The sequence below is a fragment of the Oncorhynchus mykiss genome, chromosome 30 (assembly GCF_013265735.2).
Source record: "Oncorhynchus mykiss isolate Arlee chromosome 30, USDA_OmykA_1.1, whole genome shotgun sequence".
NCBI classification, from domain to species: domain Eukaryota; kingdom Metazoa; phylum Chordata; class Actinopteri; order Salmoniformes; family Salmonidae; genus Oncorhynchus; species Oncorhynchus mykiss.
Window position 1 is genome coordinate 2,061,043 of NC_050570.1, and position 21,376 is coordinate 2,082,418.

The 21,376-nt window shown below is 46.9% G+C and overlaps 1 protein-coding gene across 1 annotated transcript in view; it reads right to left on the bottom strand.

Annotated features, from left to right (window-relative positions):
* Window positions 1-21,376, bottom strand: part of megf11 (multiple EGF-like-domains 11) — a 328,088-nt gene that overhangs the window by 43,302 nt on the left and 263,410 nt on the right. The window contains exons 11-12 of the mRNA XM_036968560.1: window positions 14,830-14,976; window positions 7,348-7,482 (exon numbers count right to left, since the gene is read on the bottom strand). Of these exons, the coding sequence (XP_036824455.1) occupies window positions 7,348-7,482; window positions 14,830-14,976 (282 nt within the window). The remainder of the gene's footprint in view (window positions 1-7,347; window positions 7,483-14,829; window positions 14,977-21,376) is intronic.

A 21,376-nucleotide genomic window follows, 5' to 3' on the forward strand; every position in this document is an offset into this window, starting at 1 on the left:
AGAGAGAAACAGGATAGAGGTATGGGCTGAGGGAGAGAGAAACAGGATAGAGGCATGGGCTGAGGGAGAGAGAAACAGGATAGAGGTATAGAATAAGGGAGAGAGAAACAGTATAGAGGTAGCTGGATTCCCATCTCATTACTCAGAACAGCTGGATTCCCATCTTATTACCCAGAACAGCTGGATTCCCATCTTATTACCCAGAACAGCTGGATTCCCATCTTATTACCCAGAACAGCTGGATTCCCATCGTGTTTCTCAGAACAGCTGGATTCCCATCTTATTACTCAGAACAGTGTTAATCAACCCCTCTGACACTCTCCTCAATTAAAGATTTCATTTTAGATTCAGCTTCTATCCCCACTTTCTTCCAGGGCCCAGCAAAAAGACTTATTCAATCAGGTTGCTGTGCTTTTTATCAAAGACAAGAAACTTCAGTAGGCAGGTATTTAAACAAAGGCTTAGTCTCACATGGCACCATATTCCCTACATAGTGCAGTACTTCTGCTGGACTCTGGTCAAAAGTAGTGCACTACATAGGGAATAGGGTGCGATGTGGGACACGGGCCCCGAAGCCTCAGAGTACGATATCAGGAGAAACGTAAAAGGGAACGCAGTGGTGTTCAAATCAGATAAGGGGACTGACTGTCTTTGCCTTTGAGGACATTGAGGTTAAATTATTTTTGATAAAACGGGTTCATTTGAATGTCTACACTGACTTCCTTTTCTCCATTCGTTGGTTCTTGGAAAAACTATTTCGAGACGCTCCAATGCGGTCGTTATTACTGAAGCGGTGAGGTTGGTTTGGTGGGCTGGTTGGGAGGCTGGTGGGTGGGCTGGTTGGTGGGCTGGTTGGGAGGGGGGTTGGTGGGCTGGTTGGTGGGCTGGTTGGGAGGCTGGTTGGTGGGCTGGTTGGTGGGCTGGTTGGGAGGCTGGTTGGTGGGCTGGTTGGTGGGCTGGTTGGGGGGCTGGTTGGGGGGCTGGTTGGGGGGCTCGTTGGGGGGCTGGTTGGGGGGCTGGTTGGGAGGCTGGTTGGGGGGCTGGTTGGGGGGCTGGTTGGGAGGCTGGTTGGGGGGCTGGTTGGGGGGCTGGTTGGGAGGCTGGTTGGGAGGCTGGTTGGGGGGCTGGTTGGGTGTGTGTGTGTTCAGGCTCTCATACCCCATGCTGGTCCAGGGGATCCTGGGAGTCTAGCATGAGACAGATAACTAACTATGATGCAACACAGTTTCTGACAGAGAGGACTAGCCAACTGTAGGTGACTTTATGGTGTCTCCTCTCTGACACCACATCTTCAGCTGTAGGTGACTCTTTGTGGTGTCTCCCCTCTGACGCCACATCTCCAGCTGTAGGTGACTCTTTATGTCTTCTCCTCTCTGACACCACATCTCCAGCTGTAGGTGACTATTTATGGTGTCTCCTCTCTGACACCACATCTCCAGCTGTAGGTGACTCTTTATGGTGTCTCCTCTCTGACACTACATCTCCAGCTGTAGGTGACTCTTTATGGTGTCTCCTCTCTGACACCACATCTCCAGCTGTAGGTGACTCTTTATGGTGTCTCCTCTCTGACACCACATCTCCAGGACGAGTGTGGCCTCTCTGAAGCGATAGAGGAAATTGACAAGAACGCCAAGTCTTCTTCCACAATATCTGGCCTTATGTTATCTGCAGTTTTGCGCTCAACCACTCATTGTTTAGGTAATGGGCTGTAAGGCACAAGTATCCGTTTTTTCCGAAAATCGTTTGTCCACATTTCAAGAGTAATTGTGCCGTTTGTATTGACCCAAGTTCTCTCTCTCAACTCCCAGACTACCCACCTGCTGATTTCTCTGTAGGCTACATCCACTCTTAGAAAAAAAAAGGTGATATCTAAGAACCTAAAAAGGTTCTTCGGCTGCCCCCGTAGGAGAACCCTTTGAAAAATCTTTGTTGGTTCCAGGTAAAAACCCTTTCCACAGAGGGTTCTACATGGAACCAAAAATGGTTCTACCTGGAACTAAAAAAGGTTCTCCTATGAGGACATCTGAAGAACCTTTAAGGAACCTTTCCTTCTAAGAGTGTAGGCCTATATAATTCAATAATGTTGAAATCAATTTCATGTTCATTCAATTGAGATCTATTTGGCTAATTGTAGGCTACTGTCTGTAATTTTGCCTCAATATATTTAATGATGAGTAACAACATGTGGCCCAATGACGTGCCAAAGATTTACTTAGATTATTGTTATATAGATACTTTTACATTTAAATTTAACCAGGAAAGTCACTTGAGAACAAATTCTTAATTACAATGACGGCCTACTGAGGAACAGTGGGTTAACTGCCTTGTTCAGGGGCAGAACGACAGATTTTTTGATCAAAGTTTATTTGTCACGTGCACCGAATACAACAGGTGAAACCTTACAGTGAAATGCTTCCTTACAGGCTCTAACCAATAGGTGACCTTACAGTGAAATGCTTCCTTACAGGCTCTAACCAATAGGTGACCTTACAGTGAAATGCTTACTTACAGGCTCTAACCAATAGGTGACCTTACAGTGAAATGCTTCCTTACAGGCTCTAACCAATAGGTGACCTTACAGTGAAATGCTTCCTTACAGGCTCTAACCAATAGGTGACCTTACAATGAAATGCTTCCTTCCTAACAGTAGAGAGGCTATATACAGTAGAGAGGCTATAACAGTAGCAAGGCTATATAACAGTAGCGAGGCTACATACAGGCACCGGTTAGTCGGGCTGATGAGGTAGCATGTACATCATATGGTTATGATTTTATCCAGCAACCTTTTGGTTCCTGGCCCAATGCTCTAACCACTAGGTTACTGGCTGCCCCCCCCCCCCCCCCCAATAGAGTAAGCATTATAATAAACCACCTCAATATTTGCAGCCATGGGTGATAATACCTCTGTAGGAGCTGATCCATAATCCCTGTTGTGGAATAATTATATTGTTATTAAAGGGATACTTACCAGAGTCAATTAAACTCATGGATAAAAAAAAATGTTGTTCCCAGTATGAAGCTAGTTAGAGGTTAGTTTCGTGAGCTAATGCTAACTAGCGTTAGCGCAACGACTAAGAAGTCTATGAGTATCTGATAGCAGTAATCCCTTTAAGGTAATGTTTGAATGGAGAAAACTGATCCGAGAGCAACGCTGCCTTTCTTTCCATCCTATCGGTATCGACACATGACTCATGACTGAAAATGCATGTTGCATCTTCGGCAGTTGTAGGAAAGATGCATCGTTAAAACACGGTTGCCCTTAGTTTGAAGATGTAATCCGGAGACAGGTGTTTTCTCCATCTCTTTAGCTGTCATACTCTAATTTCGTTCCGTCGCTATTGGAAACCGGGCCCAGATAGTGAATGTAGACTCAGTTCTAGTACTCTATTTACCAGGGAATATGTTTACCCACTGGGCCAAATGACTTATCTCAGTCAATATGTTTACCTACTGGGCCAAATGACTTATCTCAGTCAATATGTTTACCTACTGGGCCAAATGACTTATCTCAGTCAATATGTTTACCTACTGGGCAAAATGACTTATCTCAGTCAATATGTTTACCTACCGGGCAAAATGACTTATCTCAGGCAATATGTTTACCTACTGGGCAAAATGACTTCTCTCAGGCAATATGTGTCCCAAATCAGGAAACTAGGCGTATGTCGCAAGTTACGACTTCACAGGAGAGCCATTTGGCTTAATAACAAACTTGTATGCCATCTCTAAATACGAATACAATTGTTAAATTACGAGCCTTGTTGGTTAAGCGACAGAAAAAAAGCAAGCAACCTTCCCACTAGCCATGATTGGCTGAGGGCTGAGATAATGAGTAGGCTGGACATGCCGAGAGAGGAGTTCGGATTGGTCTGCCACAGAAGCTCGTCAGTTGGTGTTGGTTGTCGAACGAGGCTTTTAAAAACAAATGTATTGTGTAGTGTTGCTCTCCACTTTCTGGAGGATCAAGTTTTGAAATCAGCGGAATTAGATTATGACAGCTAAAGAGATGGAGAAAACACCTGTCTCCGGATTACATCTTCAAACTAAGGGCAACCGTGGCATGGCATTCCTGACAGGGAGACACGTCCCATGCACGATAACGGATGCTAATCTCACTAGGTTTCCTGTTGACTGTGTTGAGAGGACGGAGGACGGATGCTAATCTCACTAGGTTTCCTGTTGACTGTGCTGAGAGGACGGCTGCTAATCTCACTAGGTTTCCTGATGACTGTGTTGAGAGGACGGATGCTAATCTCACTACGTTTCCTGCTGACTGTGTTGAGAGGACGGATGCTAATCTCACTAGGTTTCCTGCTGACTGTGTTGAGAGGACGCTGCTAATCTCACTAGGTTTCCTGCTGACTGTGTTGAGAGGACGGATGCTAATCTCACTAGGTTTCCTGCTGACTGTGTTGAGAGGACGGATGCTAATCTCACTAGGTTTCCTGCTGACTGTGTTGAGAGGACAGAGGACGGATGGTAATCTCACTAGGTTTCCTGCTGACTGTGTTGAGAGGACGGATGCTAATCTCACTAGGTTTCCTGCTGACTGTGTTGAGAGGACAGAGGACGGATGCTAATCTCACTAGGTTTCCTGCTGACTGTGTTGAGAGGACGGAGGACGGATGCTAATCCCACTAGGTTTCCTGCTGACTGTGTTGAGAGGACAGAGGACGGATGCTAATCTCACTAGGTTTCCTGCTGACTGTGTTGAGAGGACGGAGGATGGATGCTAATCTCACTAGGTTTCCTGCTGACTGTGTTGAGAGGACGGATGCTAATCTCACTAGGTTTCCTGCTGACTGTGTTGAGAGGACGGATGCTAATCTCACTAGGTTTCCTGTTGACTGTGTTGAGAGGACAGAGGACGGCTGCTAATCTCACTAGGTTTCCTGCTGACTGTGTTGAGAGGACAGAGGACGGCTGCTAATCTCACTAGGTTTCCTGCTGACTGTGTTGAGAGGATGGATGCTAATCTCACTAGGTTTCCTGTTGACTGCGTTGAGAGGACGGATGCTAATCTCACTAGGTTTCCTGCTGACTGTGTTGAGAGGACGGATGCTAATCTCACTAGGTTTCCTGCTGACTGTGTTGAGAGGACGGATGATAATCTCACTAGGTTTCCTGCTGACTGTGTTGAGAGGACGGATGCTAATCTTATGGGGCGGCAGGGTAGCCTAGTGGTTAGAGCGTTGGACTAGTAACCGGAAGGTTGCGAGTTCAAACCCCCGAGCTGACAAGGTACAAATCTGTCGTTCTGCCCCTGAACAGGCAGTTAACCCACTGTTCCCAGGCCGTCATTGAAAATAAGAATTTGTTCTTAACTGACTTGCCTGGTTAAATAAAGGTAAAATAAATAAAAAAATAAATAAAAAAAATCTCACTAGGTTTCCTGCTGACTGTGTTGAGAGGACGGATGCTAATCTCACTAGGTTTCCTGCTGACTGTGTTGAGAGGACGGATGCTAATCTCACTAGGTTTCCTGCTGACTGTGTTGTGAGGACAGAGGACGGATGCTAATCTCACTAGGTTTCCTGCTGACTGTGTTGAGAGGACGGAGGATGGATGCTAATACTGTCGCTTTCTTTGAGTCTCTCTCTAAAAGAGAATGTCTCAGCAATATTCAGATTAGATTTTCACTGAAGGTTATTTGTCAGAGAGACACTGATAATGTCATTTAGTTGAAGGGAGAGACAGGGAGAGACATGGAGAGACAGGGAGAGACAGGGAGAGACAGGGAGAGGTAGTAAGAGGCAGGGAGAGGTAGGGTAGGAGACAGGGAGAGGTAGTAAGAGGCAGGGAGAGGTAGGGAGAGGCAGGGAGAGGTAGGGAGAGACAGGGAGAGGCAGGGAGAGGCAGGGAGTGGCAGGGAGAGGCAGGGAGAGGCAGGGAGAGGCAGGGAGAGGCAGGGAGAGACAGGGAGAGACAGGGAGAGGCAGGTAGGGAGAGACAGGGAGAGGCAGGGAGAGGTAGTAAGAGGCAGGGAGAGGTAGGGAGAGGCAGGGAGAGACAGGGAGAGACAGGGAGAGGCAGGGATAGGCAGGGAGAGACAGGGAGAGGCAGGGAGTGGCAGGGAGAGGCAGGGAGAGGCAGGGAGAGACAGGGAGAGACAGGGAGAGGCAGGGAGAGGCAGGGAGAGGCAGGGAGAGGCAGGGTAGGAGACAGGGAGAGGCAGGGAGAGGCAGGGAGAGACAGGGAGAGACAGGGAGAGACAGTGAGAGGTAGTAAGAGGCAGGGAGAGGTAGGGTAGGAGACAGGGAGAGGTAGTAAGAGGCAGGGAGAGGTAGGGAGAGGCAGGGAGAGGTAGGGAGAGACAGGGAGAGGCAGGGAGAGGTAGTAAGAGGCAGGGAGAGGCAGGGAGAGGTAGTAAGAGGCAGGGAGAGGCAGGGAGAGGCAGGGAGAGGCAGGGAGAGACAGGGAGAGACAGGGAGAGGCAGGGAGAGGCAGGGAGAGGCAGGGAGAGACAGGGAGTGGCAGGGAGAGGCAGGGAGAGGCAGGGAGAGGCAGGGAGAGACAGGGAGAGACAGGGAGAGGCAGGGAGAGGCAGGGAGAGGCAGGGTAGGAGACAGGGAGAGGCAGGGAGAGGCAGGGAGAGGCAGGGAGAGACAGGGAGAGGCAGGGATAGGCAGGGAGAGACAGTGAGAGACAGAGAGAAGCAAGGAAAGGCAGGGAGAGACAGGGAGAGACAGGGAGAGGCAGGGAGAGGCAGGGAGAGGCAGGGAGAGGCAGGGTAGGAGACAGGGAGAGGTAGGGAGAGGCAGGGAGAGACAGGGAGAGACAGGGAGAGGCAGGGATAGGCAGGGAGAGACAGTGAGAGACAGAGAGAAGCAAGGAAAGGCAGGGAGAGACAGGGAGAGGCAGGGAGAGACAGGGAGAGGTAGTAAGAGGCAGGGTAGGAGGCAGGGAGAGACAGGGAGAGGTAGGGAGAGGCAGGGAGAGACAGGGAGAGGCATGGAGAGGCAGGGAGAGACAGTGAGAGGCAGGGAGAGTAAGGGTAGAAGGCAGGGAGAGACAGGGAGAAGCAGGAGAGACTGTTCTCCTTTCTGAGCGAAGAGACCGTTCTCCATTCTGAGCGAAGAGACCGTTCTCCATTCTGAGCGAAGAGACGGTTCTCCATTCTGACCGAAGAGAAGTTCTCCGTTCTTTTAGATTTCCCTGTCTCACAGAGACAGAGAAGACATCAACGTAACTAGGTTAGAGACTGGAAGGAGGGAGGGAGAGAGAGGGAGAGAGGGAAGGAGAGAGAAGGAGAGAGAGAGAAGGAGGAAGAAGGAGGGACAGGAGGAGAGGAGGGCTACTTGCCTTGGTTACAGAGAGAAGGGACAGGAGGAGAGGAGGGCTACTTGCCTTGGTTGCACAGGGAGCCATAGAAGCCGGACAGACAGTCACAGTGACCAGTCACATGATGGCACGATCCAGAGCTGTGGACACACTGTGGACATGACTGGCTACAGCGGTGCCCATAGAACCCAGGAGAACAGACTAAGGAAAGGAGAGACAGAGGAGATAGATGAGAGGAAGAGGAGAGAGAGGAGGAGGGGAGGGAGGGAGGAGAGGAGGACAGGAGAAGAGGAGAAGAGATGAGGAGAAATAGATGATGAGAAGAGATGAGGAAGAGATGAGGAAAGAGATGAAGAGGAAGAGATGAGGAGAAGAGATGAAGAGATGAAGAGGAAGAGATGAGGAAGAAGAGATGAGGAGGAAGAGATGAGGAAGAAGAGATGAGGAAGAAGAGATGAGGAAGAAGAGATGAGGAAGAAGAGATGAGGAGGAAGAGATGAGGAAGAAGAGATGAGGAAGAAAAGATGAGGAGGAAGAGATGAGGAGGAAGAGATGAGGAAGAAGAGATGAGGAAGAAGAGATGACGAGAAGAGATGAGGAAGAAAAGATTAGGAGGAAGAGATGAGGAAGAAAAGATGAGGAGGAAGAGATGGTGAAGAAGAGATGAGGAAGAAGAGATGACGAGAAGAGATGACGAGGAAGAGATGGCGAGAAGAGATGAGCAGGAAGAGAAAGAGAAGAAGAGGGACACAAATAAAACTCTAATCATTCCAGTCCTTCATATGGTTTGAAACAGAATGTCTAATCAGTCAGGACAGTCATGAAAGACCAATTTATTATATTGTATTAATGTGTGAAAGCAGCTTCACAAATATGAAGAAGAGATATTTATTCTATTGTATTAATGTGTGAAAGCAGCTTAACAAATATGAAGAAGAGATATTTATTCTATTGTATTAATGTGTGAAAGCAGCTTAACAAATATGAAGAAGAGATATTTATTATATTGTATTAATGTGTGTGCAGCTTGTGTGCAGCTTAACAAATAGGAATAAAATATATTTTCCTGTTTAAACATGACTGTCAAAAGTACAAGATAAAATAAAATGTAGTTTCACAGTTTACCTTTCTGGCGTGGTAAAGTCAAGACTAACGCATCTGATATATCTAACAGGATGCCGCGGAATCATTGAACTGTTCCCACCATCCATTCTAATGTTCTAAACACAGTACATTTAACTAAATACTATAAATACTATACTATAACACTATATTCAATAACACTGCAATCCACTGCAAAGACATTGGAGAACAAAATACCTGGCTTGCTACTCAGTCTGTAGTCTGTTTGTCCATCCTGTCTCCACCTCTCTTCATGTAAAACCTCTTTTAGTTAAATAGCCTTAGAGGTTGTGTCTGTCCACATTATCTCTTAGTAATTAAGACAACAGGTCTGATTGGTTGTCTGTCCACATTGTCTCCTAGTAATGAAGACAACAGGTCTGATTGGTTGTCTGTCCACATTGTCTCTTAGTAATGAAGACAACAGGTCTGAGTGGTTGTCTGTCCACGTTGTCTCCTAGTAATTAAGACAACAGGTCTGATTGGTTGTCTGTCCACATTGTCTCTTAGTAATGAAGACAACAGGTCTGATTGGTTGTCTGTCCACATTGTCTCCTAGTAATGAAGACAACAGGTCTGATTGGTTGTCTGTCCACATTGTCTCTTAGTAATGAAGACAACAGGTCTGAGTGGTTGTCTGTCCACGTTGTCTCCTAGTAATTAAGACAACAGGTCTGATTGGTTGTCTGTCCACATTGTCTCCTAGTAATGAAGACAACAGGTCTGATTGGTTGTCTGTCCACATTGTCTCTTAGTAATGAAGACAACAGGTCTGAGTGGTTGTGTCTGTCCACATTGTCTCCTAGTAATGTAGACAACAGGTCTGAGTGGTTGTCTGTCCACATTGTCTCTTAGTAATGAAGACAACAGGTCTGAGTGGTTGTGTCTGTCCACATTATCTCTTAGTAATTAAGACAACAGGTCTGATTGGTTGTCTGTCCACATTGTCTCTTAGTAATGAAGACAACAGGTCTGAGTGGTTGTCTGTCCACGTTGTCTCTTAGTAATGAAGACAACAGGTCTGAGTGGTTGTCTGTCCATGTTGTCTCTTAGTAATGAAGACAACAGGTCTGAGTGGTTGTCTGTCCACATTGTCTCCTAGTAATGAAGACAACAGGTCTGAGTGGTTGTGTCTGTCCACATTGTCTCTTAGTAATGAAGACAACAGGTCTGAGTGGTTGTGTCTGTCCACATTGTCTCCTAGTAATGAAGACAACAGGTCTGAGTGGTTGTCTGTCCACATTGTCTCTTAGTAATGAAGACAACAGGTCTGAGTGGTTGTGTCTGTCCACATTGTCTCTTAGTAATTAAGACAACAGGTCTGAGTGGTTGTCTGTCCACATTGTCTCTTAGTAATGAAGACAACAGGTCTGAGTGGTTGTCTGTCCACATTGTCTCTTAGTAATTAAGATAACAGGTCTGAGTGGTTGTCTGTCCACATTGTCTCTTAGTAATTAAGACAACAGGTCTGAGTGGTTGTCTGTCCATGTTGTCTCTTAGTAATTAAGACAACAGGTCTGAGTGGTTGTGTCTGTCCACATTGTCTCTTAGTAATTAAGACAACAGGTCTGAGTGGTTGTCTGTCCACATTGTCTCTTAGTAATTAAGACAACAGGTCTGAGTGGTTGTCTGTCCACATTGTCTCTTAGTAATTAAGACAACAGGTCTGAGTGGTTGTGTCTGTCCACATTATCTCTTAGTAATTAAGACAACAGGTCTGAGTGGTTGTCTGTCCACATTGTCTCTTAGTAATTAAGATAACAGGTCTGAGTGGTTGTCTGTCCACATTGTCTCTTAGTAATTAAGACAACAGGTCTGAGTGGTTGTCTGTCCATGTTGTCTCTTAGTAATGAAGACAACAGGTCTGAGTGGTTGTGTCTGTCCACATTGTCTCTTAGTAATTAAGACAACAGGTCTGAGTGGTTGTCTGTCCACATTGTCTCTTAGTAATTAAGACAACAGGTCTGAGTGGTTGTGTCTGTCCACATTATCTCTTAGTAATTAAGACAACAGGTCTGAGTGGTTGTCTGTCCACATTGTCTCTTAGTAATTAAGACAATAGGTCTGAGTGGTTGTCTGTCCATGTTGTCTCTTAGTAATGAAGACAACAGGTCTGCCATAGGGAGATTAATCATCTCTGAACACACACATGGCATGTGGACACACACTCCTTTGCATTGTGTGTGGTTGTGTCTCTCCCTCTCTGTTAAATTCCACTTTAATCACAGCCCAGACAGACACATGGCATGTGGACACACACTCCTTTATATTGTGTGTGGTTGTGTCTCTCCCTCTCTGTTAAATTCCACTTTAATCACGGCCCAGACAGACACATGGCATGAGGACACACTTCACTCCAACTCTCCCCTTCTCTCTCTCTGTTAAATTCCACTTTGTCTGATGTTTACAGGTTTGCCCCTGTGAAGATCACCTCTAATCAGTGAACTCATCACTTGAGTCAGACCTCCACTCAGGGCCGAGCCAGAGAAGGCCAGCAGAGACCAGAGATATAAGAGAAACCTCAGGCGAACAGCTCCCTCAGACCCAAGATCCCAGACCCCAGCCACTCAGAGGGACAGCCAGGGCATTATAGCCCAGTCTTCCAGCCACTCAGAGGGACAGCCAGGGCATTATAGCCCATTCTTCCAGCCAATCAGAGGGAGAGCCAGGGCATTAAAGCCCAGTCTTCCAGCCACTCAGAGGGACAGCCAGGGCATTATAGCCCATTCTTCCAGCCAATCAGAGGCAGAGCCAGGGCATTAAAGCCCAGTCTTCCAGCCACTCAGAGGGACAGCCAGGGCATTATAGCCCAGTCTTCCAGCCAATCAGAGGGAGAGCCAGGGCATTATAGTACTCACACCCAGTTACTTCAGAGAGTACTCACACCCAGTTACTTCAGAGAGTACTCACGCCCAGTTACTTCAGAGAGTACTCACACCTAGTTACTTCAGAGAGTATTCACACCCAGATACTTCAGAGAGTACTCACACCCAGTTACTTCAGAGAGTATTCACACCCAGTTACTTCAGAGAGTACTCACACCCAGTTGCTTCAGAGAGTACTCACACCCAGTTACTTCAGAGAGTACTCACACCCAGTTGCTTCAGAGCGTACTCACACCCAGTTACTTCAGAGAGTACTCACACCCAGTTACTCCAGAGAGTACTCACACCCAGTTACTTCAGAGAGTATTCACACCCAGTTACTTCAGAGAGTACTCACACCCAGTTACTTCAGAGAGTACTCACACCCAGTTACTTCAGAGAGTATTCACACCCAGTTACTTCAGAGAGTATTCACACCCAGTTACTTCAGAGAGTACTCACACCCAGTTACTTCAGAGAGTATTCACACCCAGTTACTTCAGAGAGTATTCACACCCAGTTACTTCAGAGAGTACTCACACCCAGTAACTTCTGAGAGTATTCACACCCAGTTACTTCAGAGAGTACTCACACCCAGTTACTTCAGAGAGTACTCACACCCATTTACTTCAGAGAGTACTCAAACCCATTTACTTCAGAGAGTATTCACACCCAGTTACTTCAGAGAGTATTCACACCCAGTTACTTCAGAGAGTACTCACACCCAGTTACTTCAGTGAGTATTCACACCCAGTTACTTCAGAGAGTACTCACACCCAGTTACTTCAGTGAGTATTCAAACCCAGTTACTTCAGAGAGTATTCACACCCAGTTACTTCAGAGAGTACTCACACCCAGTAACTTCTGAGAGTATTCACACCCAGTTACTTCAGAGAGTATTCACACCCAGTTACTTCAGAGAGTACTCACACCCAGTTACTTCAGAGAGTACTCACACCCAGTTACTTCAGAGAGTATTCACACCCAGTTACTTCAGAGAGTATTCACACCCAGTTACTTCAGAGAGTACTCACACCCAGTTACTTCAGAGAGTATTCACACCCAGTTACTTCAGAGAGTATTCACACCCAGTTACTTCAGAGAGTACTCACACCCAGTAACTTCTGAGAGTATTCACACCCAGTTACTTCAGAGAGTACTCACACCCAGTTACTTCAGAGAGTATTCACACCCAGTTACTTCAGAGAGTACTCACACCCAGTTACTTCAGAGAGTACTCACACCCATTTACTTCAGAGAGTACTCAAACCCATTTACTTCAGAGAGTATTCACACCCAGTTACTTCAGAGAGTATTCACACCCAGTTACTTCAGAGAGTACTCACACCCAGTTACTTCAGTGAGTATTCACACCCAGTTACTTCAGAGAGTACTCACACCCAGTTACTTCAGTGAGTATTCAAACCCAGTTACTTCAGTGAGTATTCACACCCAGTTACTTCAGAGAGTACTCACACCCAGTCACTTCAGTGAGTATTCAAACCCAGTTACTTCAGTGAGTATTCACACCCAGTTACTTCAGAGAGTACTCACACCCAGTTACTTCAGAGAGTACTCACGCCCAGTTACTTCAGAGAGTACTCACACCTAGTTACTTCAGAGAGTATTCACACCCAGATACTTCAGAGAGTACTCACACCCAGTTACTTCAGAGAGTATTCACACCCAGTTACTTCAGAGAGTACTCACACCCAGTTGCTTCAGAGAGTACTCACACCCAGTTACTTCAGAGAGTACTCACACCCAGTTGCTTCAGAGCGTACTCACACCCAGTTACTTCAGAGAGTACTCACACCCAGTTACTCCAGAGAGTACTCACACCCAGTTACTTCAGAGAGTATTCACACCCAGTTACTTCAGAGAGTACTCACACCCAGTTACTTCAGAGAGTACTCACACCCAGTTACTTCAGAGAGTATTCACACCCAGTTACTTCAGAGAGTATTCACACCCAGTTACTTCAGAGAGTACTCACACCCAGTTACTTCAGAGAGTATTCACACCCAGTTACTTCAGAGAGTATTCACACCCAGTTACTTCAGAGAGTACTCACACCCAGTAACTTCTGAGAGTATTCACACCCAGTTACTTCAGAGAGTACTCACACCCAGTTACTTCAGAGAGTATTCACACCCAGTTACTTCAGAGAGTACTCACACCCAGTTACTTCAGAGAGTACTCACACCCATTTACTTCAGAGAGTACTCAAACCCATTTACTTCAGAGAGTACTCACACCCAGTTACTTCAGTGAGTACTCACACCCAGTTACTTCAGAGAGTACTCACACCCAGTTACTTCAGAGAGTACTCACACCCAGTTACTTCAGAGAGTACTCAAACCCAGTTACTTCAAAAAGTATTCACACCCCTGGACTTTTTTCACATTTTGTTACAGCCTGAATGTAAAATGTATTACATTGAGATGTTGTGTCACTGGTCTACACACGATACTCCATAATGACATCACAATACTCCATAATGACATCACAATACCCCATAATGACATCACAATACCCCATAATGACATCGTAATACCCCATAATGACATCACAATACCCCATAATGACATCACAATACCCCATAATGACAACACAATACTCCATAATGACATCACAATACTCCATAATGACATCACAATACCCCATAATGACATCACAATACCCCATAATGACATCGTAATACCCCATAATGACATCACAATACCCCATAATGACATCACAATACCCCATAATGACATCACAATACCCCATAATGACATCACAATACCCCATAATGCCAAAGTGGAATTATGTTTTTAGACATTTTCACATTCAACCCCCTTGTTATATCAAGACTAAATTAGTTCAGGAGTAAACATTTGCTTAACAAGTCACATTATGTACAGTGCAGTAAGTAAGTGTTTAATTAACGTGATTTTTAAACGACTATTCCATCTCCGTGTCCCACAAAATGATCTGTGAGGTCCCTCCTGTTTGCAATAAGGCACTACATTAAAACCGTAACAAACGTGGCAAATTAACTTGATGTCCTAAATACAAAGTGTTATATTTAGAGCAAATCCAACAACACATTACTCAGTGTCTCTCTCTCCATATTTTTCAAGCACGGTGGTGGCTGCATCATGTTATGGGTATGCTTGTCATCGGCAAGGACTAATGAGTTTATATTGTTATAAAAAATCAATTAGACAGAACTAAGCACAGGCAAAATCCTAGAGGAAAACCTAGTTCAGTCTGCTTTCCACCAGAAACTGGGAGATTAATTAATCTTTCAGCAGGACAATAACCTAAAACACAAGGCCAAATCTACACTGGAGTTGCTTACCAAGAAGACAGGGCATGTTCCTGAGTTGATTAGTTACACTTTTGACTTAAATCACCTTGAAAATCTATGGCAAGACCTGAAAATGGCTGTCTAGCAATGATCAACAACCATCATGCTTATAATATAAGGTCAAATAACAGAACAAGTAATAATACTCAATGAGAAACAACCATTAAGCCACAGGTGCCAGTTAAGGTTAGAGGTCAGGGTACATACCTCTCTTGCAGGAGGTCCCTCTGTAACCCGGGGAACAGACACAGGTACCGTCCTCCGGTGAGCAGGATCCTCTATTCTGACAGGAGCAGGTGACGGAGCAGTTTGGACCCCACAACCCCTGAGGACACACACTGTCACACCGGATACCTGTAGACAGACACACACACACACACACACAACCACACACAATCAGAACCACTGAGGACGCACACTGACACAGTGGATACCTGTAGGGCTGGGGAGTAGGGAGTAGGGCTAGGGAGTAGGGAGTGGGGAATAGGGAGTAGGGTTAGGGAGTGGGGAGTAGGGAGTAGGGCTAGGGAGTAGGGCTAGGGAGTAGGGCGAGGGAGTGGGGAGTAGGGGCTAGGGAGTAGGGCTAGGGAGTGGGGAGTAGGGCTAGGAAGTAGGGAGTAGGGAGTAGGGCTAGGGAGTGGGGAGTAGGGAGTAGGGCTAGGGAGTGGAGAGTAGTGCTAGGGAGTGGAGAGTAGGGCTAGGGAGTGGAGAGTAGTGCTAGGGAGTGGAGAGTAGGGCTAGGGAGTGGAGAGTAGGGCTAGGGAGTGGAGAGTAGGGCTAGGGAGTGGAGAGTAGGGCTAGGGAGTGGAGAGTAGGGCTAGGGAGTGGAGAGTAGGGCTAGGGAGTGGAGAGTAGGGCTAGGGAGTGGAGAGTAGGGCTAGGGAGTGGGGAGTAGGGCTAGGGAGTGGAGAGTAGGGCTAGGGAGTGGAGAGTAGGGCTAGGGAGTGGAGAGTAGTGCTAGGGAGTAGAGAGTAGGGCTAGGGAGTGGAGAGTAGGGCTAGGGAGTGGAGAGTAGGGCTAGGGAGTGGAGAGTAGGGCTAGGGAGTGGAGAGTAGGGCTAGGGAGTGGAGAGTAGGGCTAGGGAGTGGAGAGTAGGGCTAGGGAGTGGAGAGTAGGGCTAGGGAGTGGAGAGTAGTGCTAGGGAGTGGAGAGTAGGGCTAGGGAGTGGAGAGTAGGGCTAGGGAGTGGAGAGTAGGGCTAGGGAGTGGAGAGTAGGGATCCTAATAAAATACCACAGGAGACTACAGGAGAAACCAACAAACAACCATTCAACATAAACTACCAGTCAACAGTTTGGACACCAACTCATTCCAGGGTTCTAGAACACCAACTCATTCCAGGGTTCTAGAACACCAACTCATTCCAGGGTTCTAGAACACCAACTCATTCCAGGGTTCTAGAACACCAACTCATTCCAGGGTTTTCTTTATTTTATTACTATTTTCTACATTGTAGAATAATAGTGAAGACATAAAAACAATGAAATAACACACATGGAATCATGTAGTAACCAACAACGTGTTCAACAAATCTAAATATATTTAATATTTGAGATTCTTCAAAGTAGCCCACCAAAACTTTGCCTTGATTACAGCTTTACAATGTTATTTCATAGTTTTGACGTCTTCACTATTATTCTATACAATGTAGAAAATAGTAAAAATAAAGAAAAAACCCTTGAATGAGTAGGTGTGTCCAAACGTTTGACTGGTACTGTACATAGAGACAAGGCACACGTGAAGATGAATACAGGAACCCTTCTATCCCTCTGACCCTCTACTCAGTGTGAGACGATCCTACAGAGAGCAGCAAAGTAGAAACGCTGTATCCAGTGAGGTCCTTGTGTTCTAAAAATAGTTCCCCCCCCCCCCCCCGTTGGAGTTCTCGAGTACTCCCCCCCCCCAAAAAAAAAAAAAAAAAATCATGAGGGTACTTGAACAGTGGAAAAATATCAAATGCCCATCCCTACAGACACCCACAAATCACCCTTTCAAGCTCCTGCAGCCTCTCCCTCTGTTCCAGAGAGACAGCTCATTTGAGATGTACTTTGACAGAGAAGAGAGCCTCAGAGACACAGAGAGCAGAGCAGCTGGGCTCTGTGACCATTAAAACTACATTAAGAAGAATACTTTGAATTAAAGAACAGCTAATCTCCGGGGGGACGATCCTCACACAGTATATAGTACAGTACCTGGGTCCCTTTGAGGGGGAGGCAGAAGGGCGAGGAGAGGTGGTGGTGGAGGAAGAGAGGAGGAGAGGTGAGTTAGTCAGAAACAGTCCTTTGTTGGAGAGTCAGAGGGCTAAGGGATGGTGGGCGGAGGGGGGATGGGAAGGAGGTGTGAGGACAGGAGGGTGAGCAGGGGGGAGGAAGTTAGTCAGGAACATGCAGACTGATCTTCAAAGTGAGGCTTGATTCAGAGACTGTTTGAGGTTCTGTTCTTTCTACTAGACCCCGGTAGAATAAAACATGCATCTCAAATTAAACCATATTCCCTTTATAGTGCACTGCTTTTGACCAGGGCCCCTAGGGACTATGAAGGGGATAGGGTGTCTGACCAGGGCCCCTAGGGACTATGAAGGGGATAGGGTGTCTGACCAGGGCCCCTAGGGACTATGAAGGAAATAGGGTGTCTGACCAGGGCCCCTAGGGACTATGAAGGGGATAGGGTGTCTGACCAGGGCCCCTAGGGACTATGAAGGGGATAGGGTGTCTGACCAGAGCCCCTAGAGACTATGGAGGGAATAGGGTGTCTGACCAGAGCCCCTAGGGACTATGAAGGGAATAGGGTGTCTGACCAGAGCCCCTAGGGACTATGAATGGAATAGGGTGTCTGACCAGAGCCCCTAGGGACTATGAAGGAAATAGGGTGTCTGACCAGGGCCCCTAGGGACTATGGAGGGAATAGGGTGTCTGACCAGAGCCCTGTAACACAATCAAAAAAGTTATTGGACATTGTCAAGTCCATGGAGAATAAGAACACCTCCTCCCAGCTGCCCACTGCACTGAGACTAGGAAACACTGTCACCACTGATAAATCCACTATAATTGAGAATTTCAATTAGCATTTTTCTACGGCTGGCCATGCTTTCCACCTGGCTACCCCTACCCCGGCCAACAGCCCTGCATCCCCCACAGCAACTTGCCCAAACCTCCCCAGCTTCTCCTTCACCCAAATCGAGACAAATCAGCTGGGCTAGACAATCTGGACCCTCTCTTTCTAAAATGATCTGCCGAAATTGTTGCAACCCCTATTACTAGCCTGTTCAACCTATCTTTTGTATCGTCCGAGATTCCCATAAACTGGAAAGCTGCCGCGGTCATCCCCCTCTTCAAAGGGGGAGACACTCTAGACCCAAACTGCTACAGACCTATATCTATCCTGCCCTGCCTTTTTAGAATCTTCGAAACCCAAGTTAATAAACAGATCACTGACCATTTCGAATCCCACCGTACCTTCTCCGCTATGCAATCTGGTTTCAGAGCTGGTCATGGATGCACCTCAGCCACGCTCAAGGTCCTAAACGATATCATAACCGCCATCGATAAGAGACAATACTGTGCAGCTGTATTCATTGACCTGGCCAAGGCTTTCGACTCCATCAATCACAACAATCTTATTGGCAGACTCAACAGCCTTGGTTTCTCAAATGATTGCCACGCCTGGTTCACCAACTACTTCTCTGATAGAGTTCAGTGTGTCAAATCAGAGGGCCTGTTGTCCGGACCTCTGGCAGTCTCTATGGGGGTGCCACAGGGTTCAATTCTCGGGCCGACTCTCTTCTCTGTATACATCAATGATGTTGCTCTTGCTGCTGGTGATTCTCTAATCCACCTCTACGCAGACGACAACATTCTGTATACATCTGGCCCTTCTTTGGACACTGTGTTAACTAACCTCCAGACGAGTTTCAATGTCATACAACTCTCCTTCCGTGGCCTCCAACTGCTCTTAAACGCAAGTAAAACTAAATGCATGCTATTCAATCGATCACCTGCCCGCCCGTCCAGCATCACTACTCTGGACGGTTCTGACTTAGAATATGTGGACAACTACAAATACCTAGGTGTCTGGTTAGACTGTAAACTCTCTTTCCAGACACACATTAAACATCTCCAATCATTATATTAAATAAAGAATTGGCTTCCTATTTCGCAACAAAGCATTCTTCACTCATGCTGCCAAACTTACCCTTGTAAAACTGACTATCCTACCGATCCTTGACTTCGACAATGTCATTTACAAAATAGCCTCCAACACTCTACTCAACAAATTGGATGCAGTCTATGACAGTGCCATCCGTTTTGTCACCAAAGCCCCATATACTACCCACCACTGCGGCCTGTACACTCTCGTTGGCTGGCCCTCGCTTCATACTCGTCGCCAAACCCACTGGCTCCATGTCATCTACAAGACCCTGCTAGGTAAAACCCCGCCTTATCTCAACTCACTGGTCACCATAGCAGCACCCACCCGTAGCACGCGCTCCAGCAGGTATATCTCACTAGTCACCCCCAAAGCCAATTCCTCCTTTGGCCGCCTCTCCATCCAGTTCTCTGCTGCCAATGACTGGAACGAACTGCAAAAATCACTAAAGCTGGAGACTCTTACCTCCCTCCCTCACTAGCTTTAAGCTGCAGCTGTCAGAGCAGCTCACAGATCTCTGCACCTGTACATAGCTCATCTGTAAATAGCCCATCCAATCTACCTCATGCCCATAATGTATTTATTTATTTATCTTTATCTGCACCCCAGTATCTCTACTTGCACATTCATCTTCTGCACATCCTACCATTCCAGTGTTTAATTTCTATATTGTAATTACTTTACCACCATGACCTATTTACTGCTTTTACCTCCCTTATCTTACCTCATTTGCACACGCTGTATATAGACTTTTCTACTGTATTATTGATTGTATGTTTGTTTATTCCATGTGTACCTCTGTTGTTGTTTGTGTCGTACTGCTTTGCTTTATCTTGGCCAGGTCACAGTTGTAAATGAGAACTTGTTCTCAACTAGCCTACCTGGTGAAATAAAGGTGAAATAAAAAAATAAAAAATAAGGACTATGAATGGATTAGGGTGTCTGACCAGGGCCCCTAGGGACTATGAATGGAATAGGGTGTCTGACCAGGGCCCCTAGGGACTATGAATGGAATAGGGTGTCTGACCAGGGCCCCTAGGAACTATGAAGGGAATAGGGTGTCTGACCAGGGCCCCTAGGGACTATGAAGGGAATAGGGTGTCTGACCAGGGCCCCTAGGGACTATGAAGGGAATAGGGTGTCTGACCAGGGCCCCTAGGGACTATGAATGGAATAGGGTGTCTGACCAGGGCCCCTAGGGACTATGAATGGAATAGGGTCTCTGACCAGGGCCCCTAGGGACTATGAATGGAATAGGGTGTCTGACCAGGGCCCCTAGGGACTATGAATGGAATAGGGTGTCTGACCAGGGCCCCTAGGGACTATGAATGGAATAGGGTGTCTGACCAGGGCCCCTAGGGACTATGAATGGAATAGGGTGTCTGACCAGGGCCCCTAGGGACTATGAAGGGAATAGGGTGTCTGACCAGGGCCCCTAGGGACTATGAAGGGAATAGGGTGTCTTTTGGGACACAGCCATGGAATGCTCTCTTTACTGTCAGCCAATAAATACAGAGAGAACATGCCTCTTTGAGCCAGATCGTGACAAACACAGACCCTTCGACAGGCTGGCAAGGGAGGAGAGGAGAGGAGAGGAGAGGGAGAGTGTCAAGTCTCTTCAGAGGAGGGCTAGAGGTCCCACCGCCCAATTAGAGCTGAGCAACACACACATACACACACACACACACACACACACACACACACACACACACAAATGCAAATTAATCTACAAATGAATGATTTATTTTCCTATTCCAGCTGTGCTATTTTATCACAAGGTTAAGCCCTTCCAATGGCGGGGTTATAATGTGAAAACTCCACCAGAGTTGACTGGTGTAGACTGGTGTAGACTGCTGTAGCATGGTGTAGCCTGGTGTAACCTGGTGTAGCCTGGTGTAGACTGGTGTAACCTGGTGTAGCCTGGTGTAGACTGGTGTAGCCTGGTGTAACCTGGTGTAGCCTGGTGTAGACTGGTGTAACCTGGTGTAGCCTGGTGTAACCTGGTGTAGCCTGGTGTAGACTGGTGTAACCTGGTGTAGCCTGCTGTAGCCTGGTGTAGCCTGGTGTAACCTGGTGTAGCCTGGTGTAACCTGGTGTAGCCTGGTGTAGACTGGTGTAACCTGGTGTAGCCTGGTGTAGACTGGTGTAACCTGGTGTAGCCTGGTGTAGCCTGGTGTAGCCTGGTGTAGACTGGTGTAGCTGCTGTAGACTGGTGTAGACTGGTGTAGCTGCTGTAGCCTGGTGTAGCCTGGTGTAGACTGGTCTAGCCTGGTCTAGCTGCTGTAGCCTGGTCTAGCTGCTGTAGCCTGGTGTAGCTTGGTGTAGCCTGGTGTAGCTGCTCTAGGTGACATCCTGATACATGCTCCTGACTCAGTGCGAAGTCACTGTGTTAGAGGAGGAAGGGCTAATAGCAGGAGACTACCTCAGTTACAAGACGCCATTGCGTGTGTGTGGTCTCCAGGGGCTTACTCTGACATGTTGTTTATCATCCCCCTGTCAGAATGATGTCTCTCATTAAGTCAACATTATTTCTCTCTGCAGGTAGGGATTCTTTCTCCCTCCCTCTTTTCACTTCACTCTGTACTGTATCTCTTCTCCGTCCCTCTTCT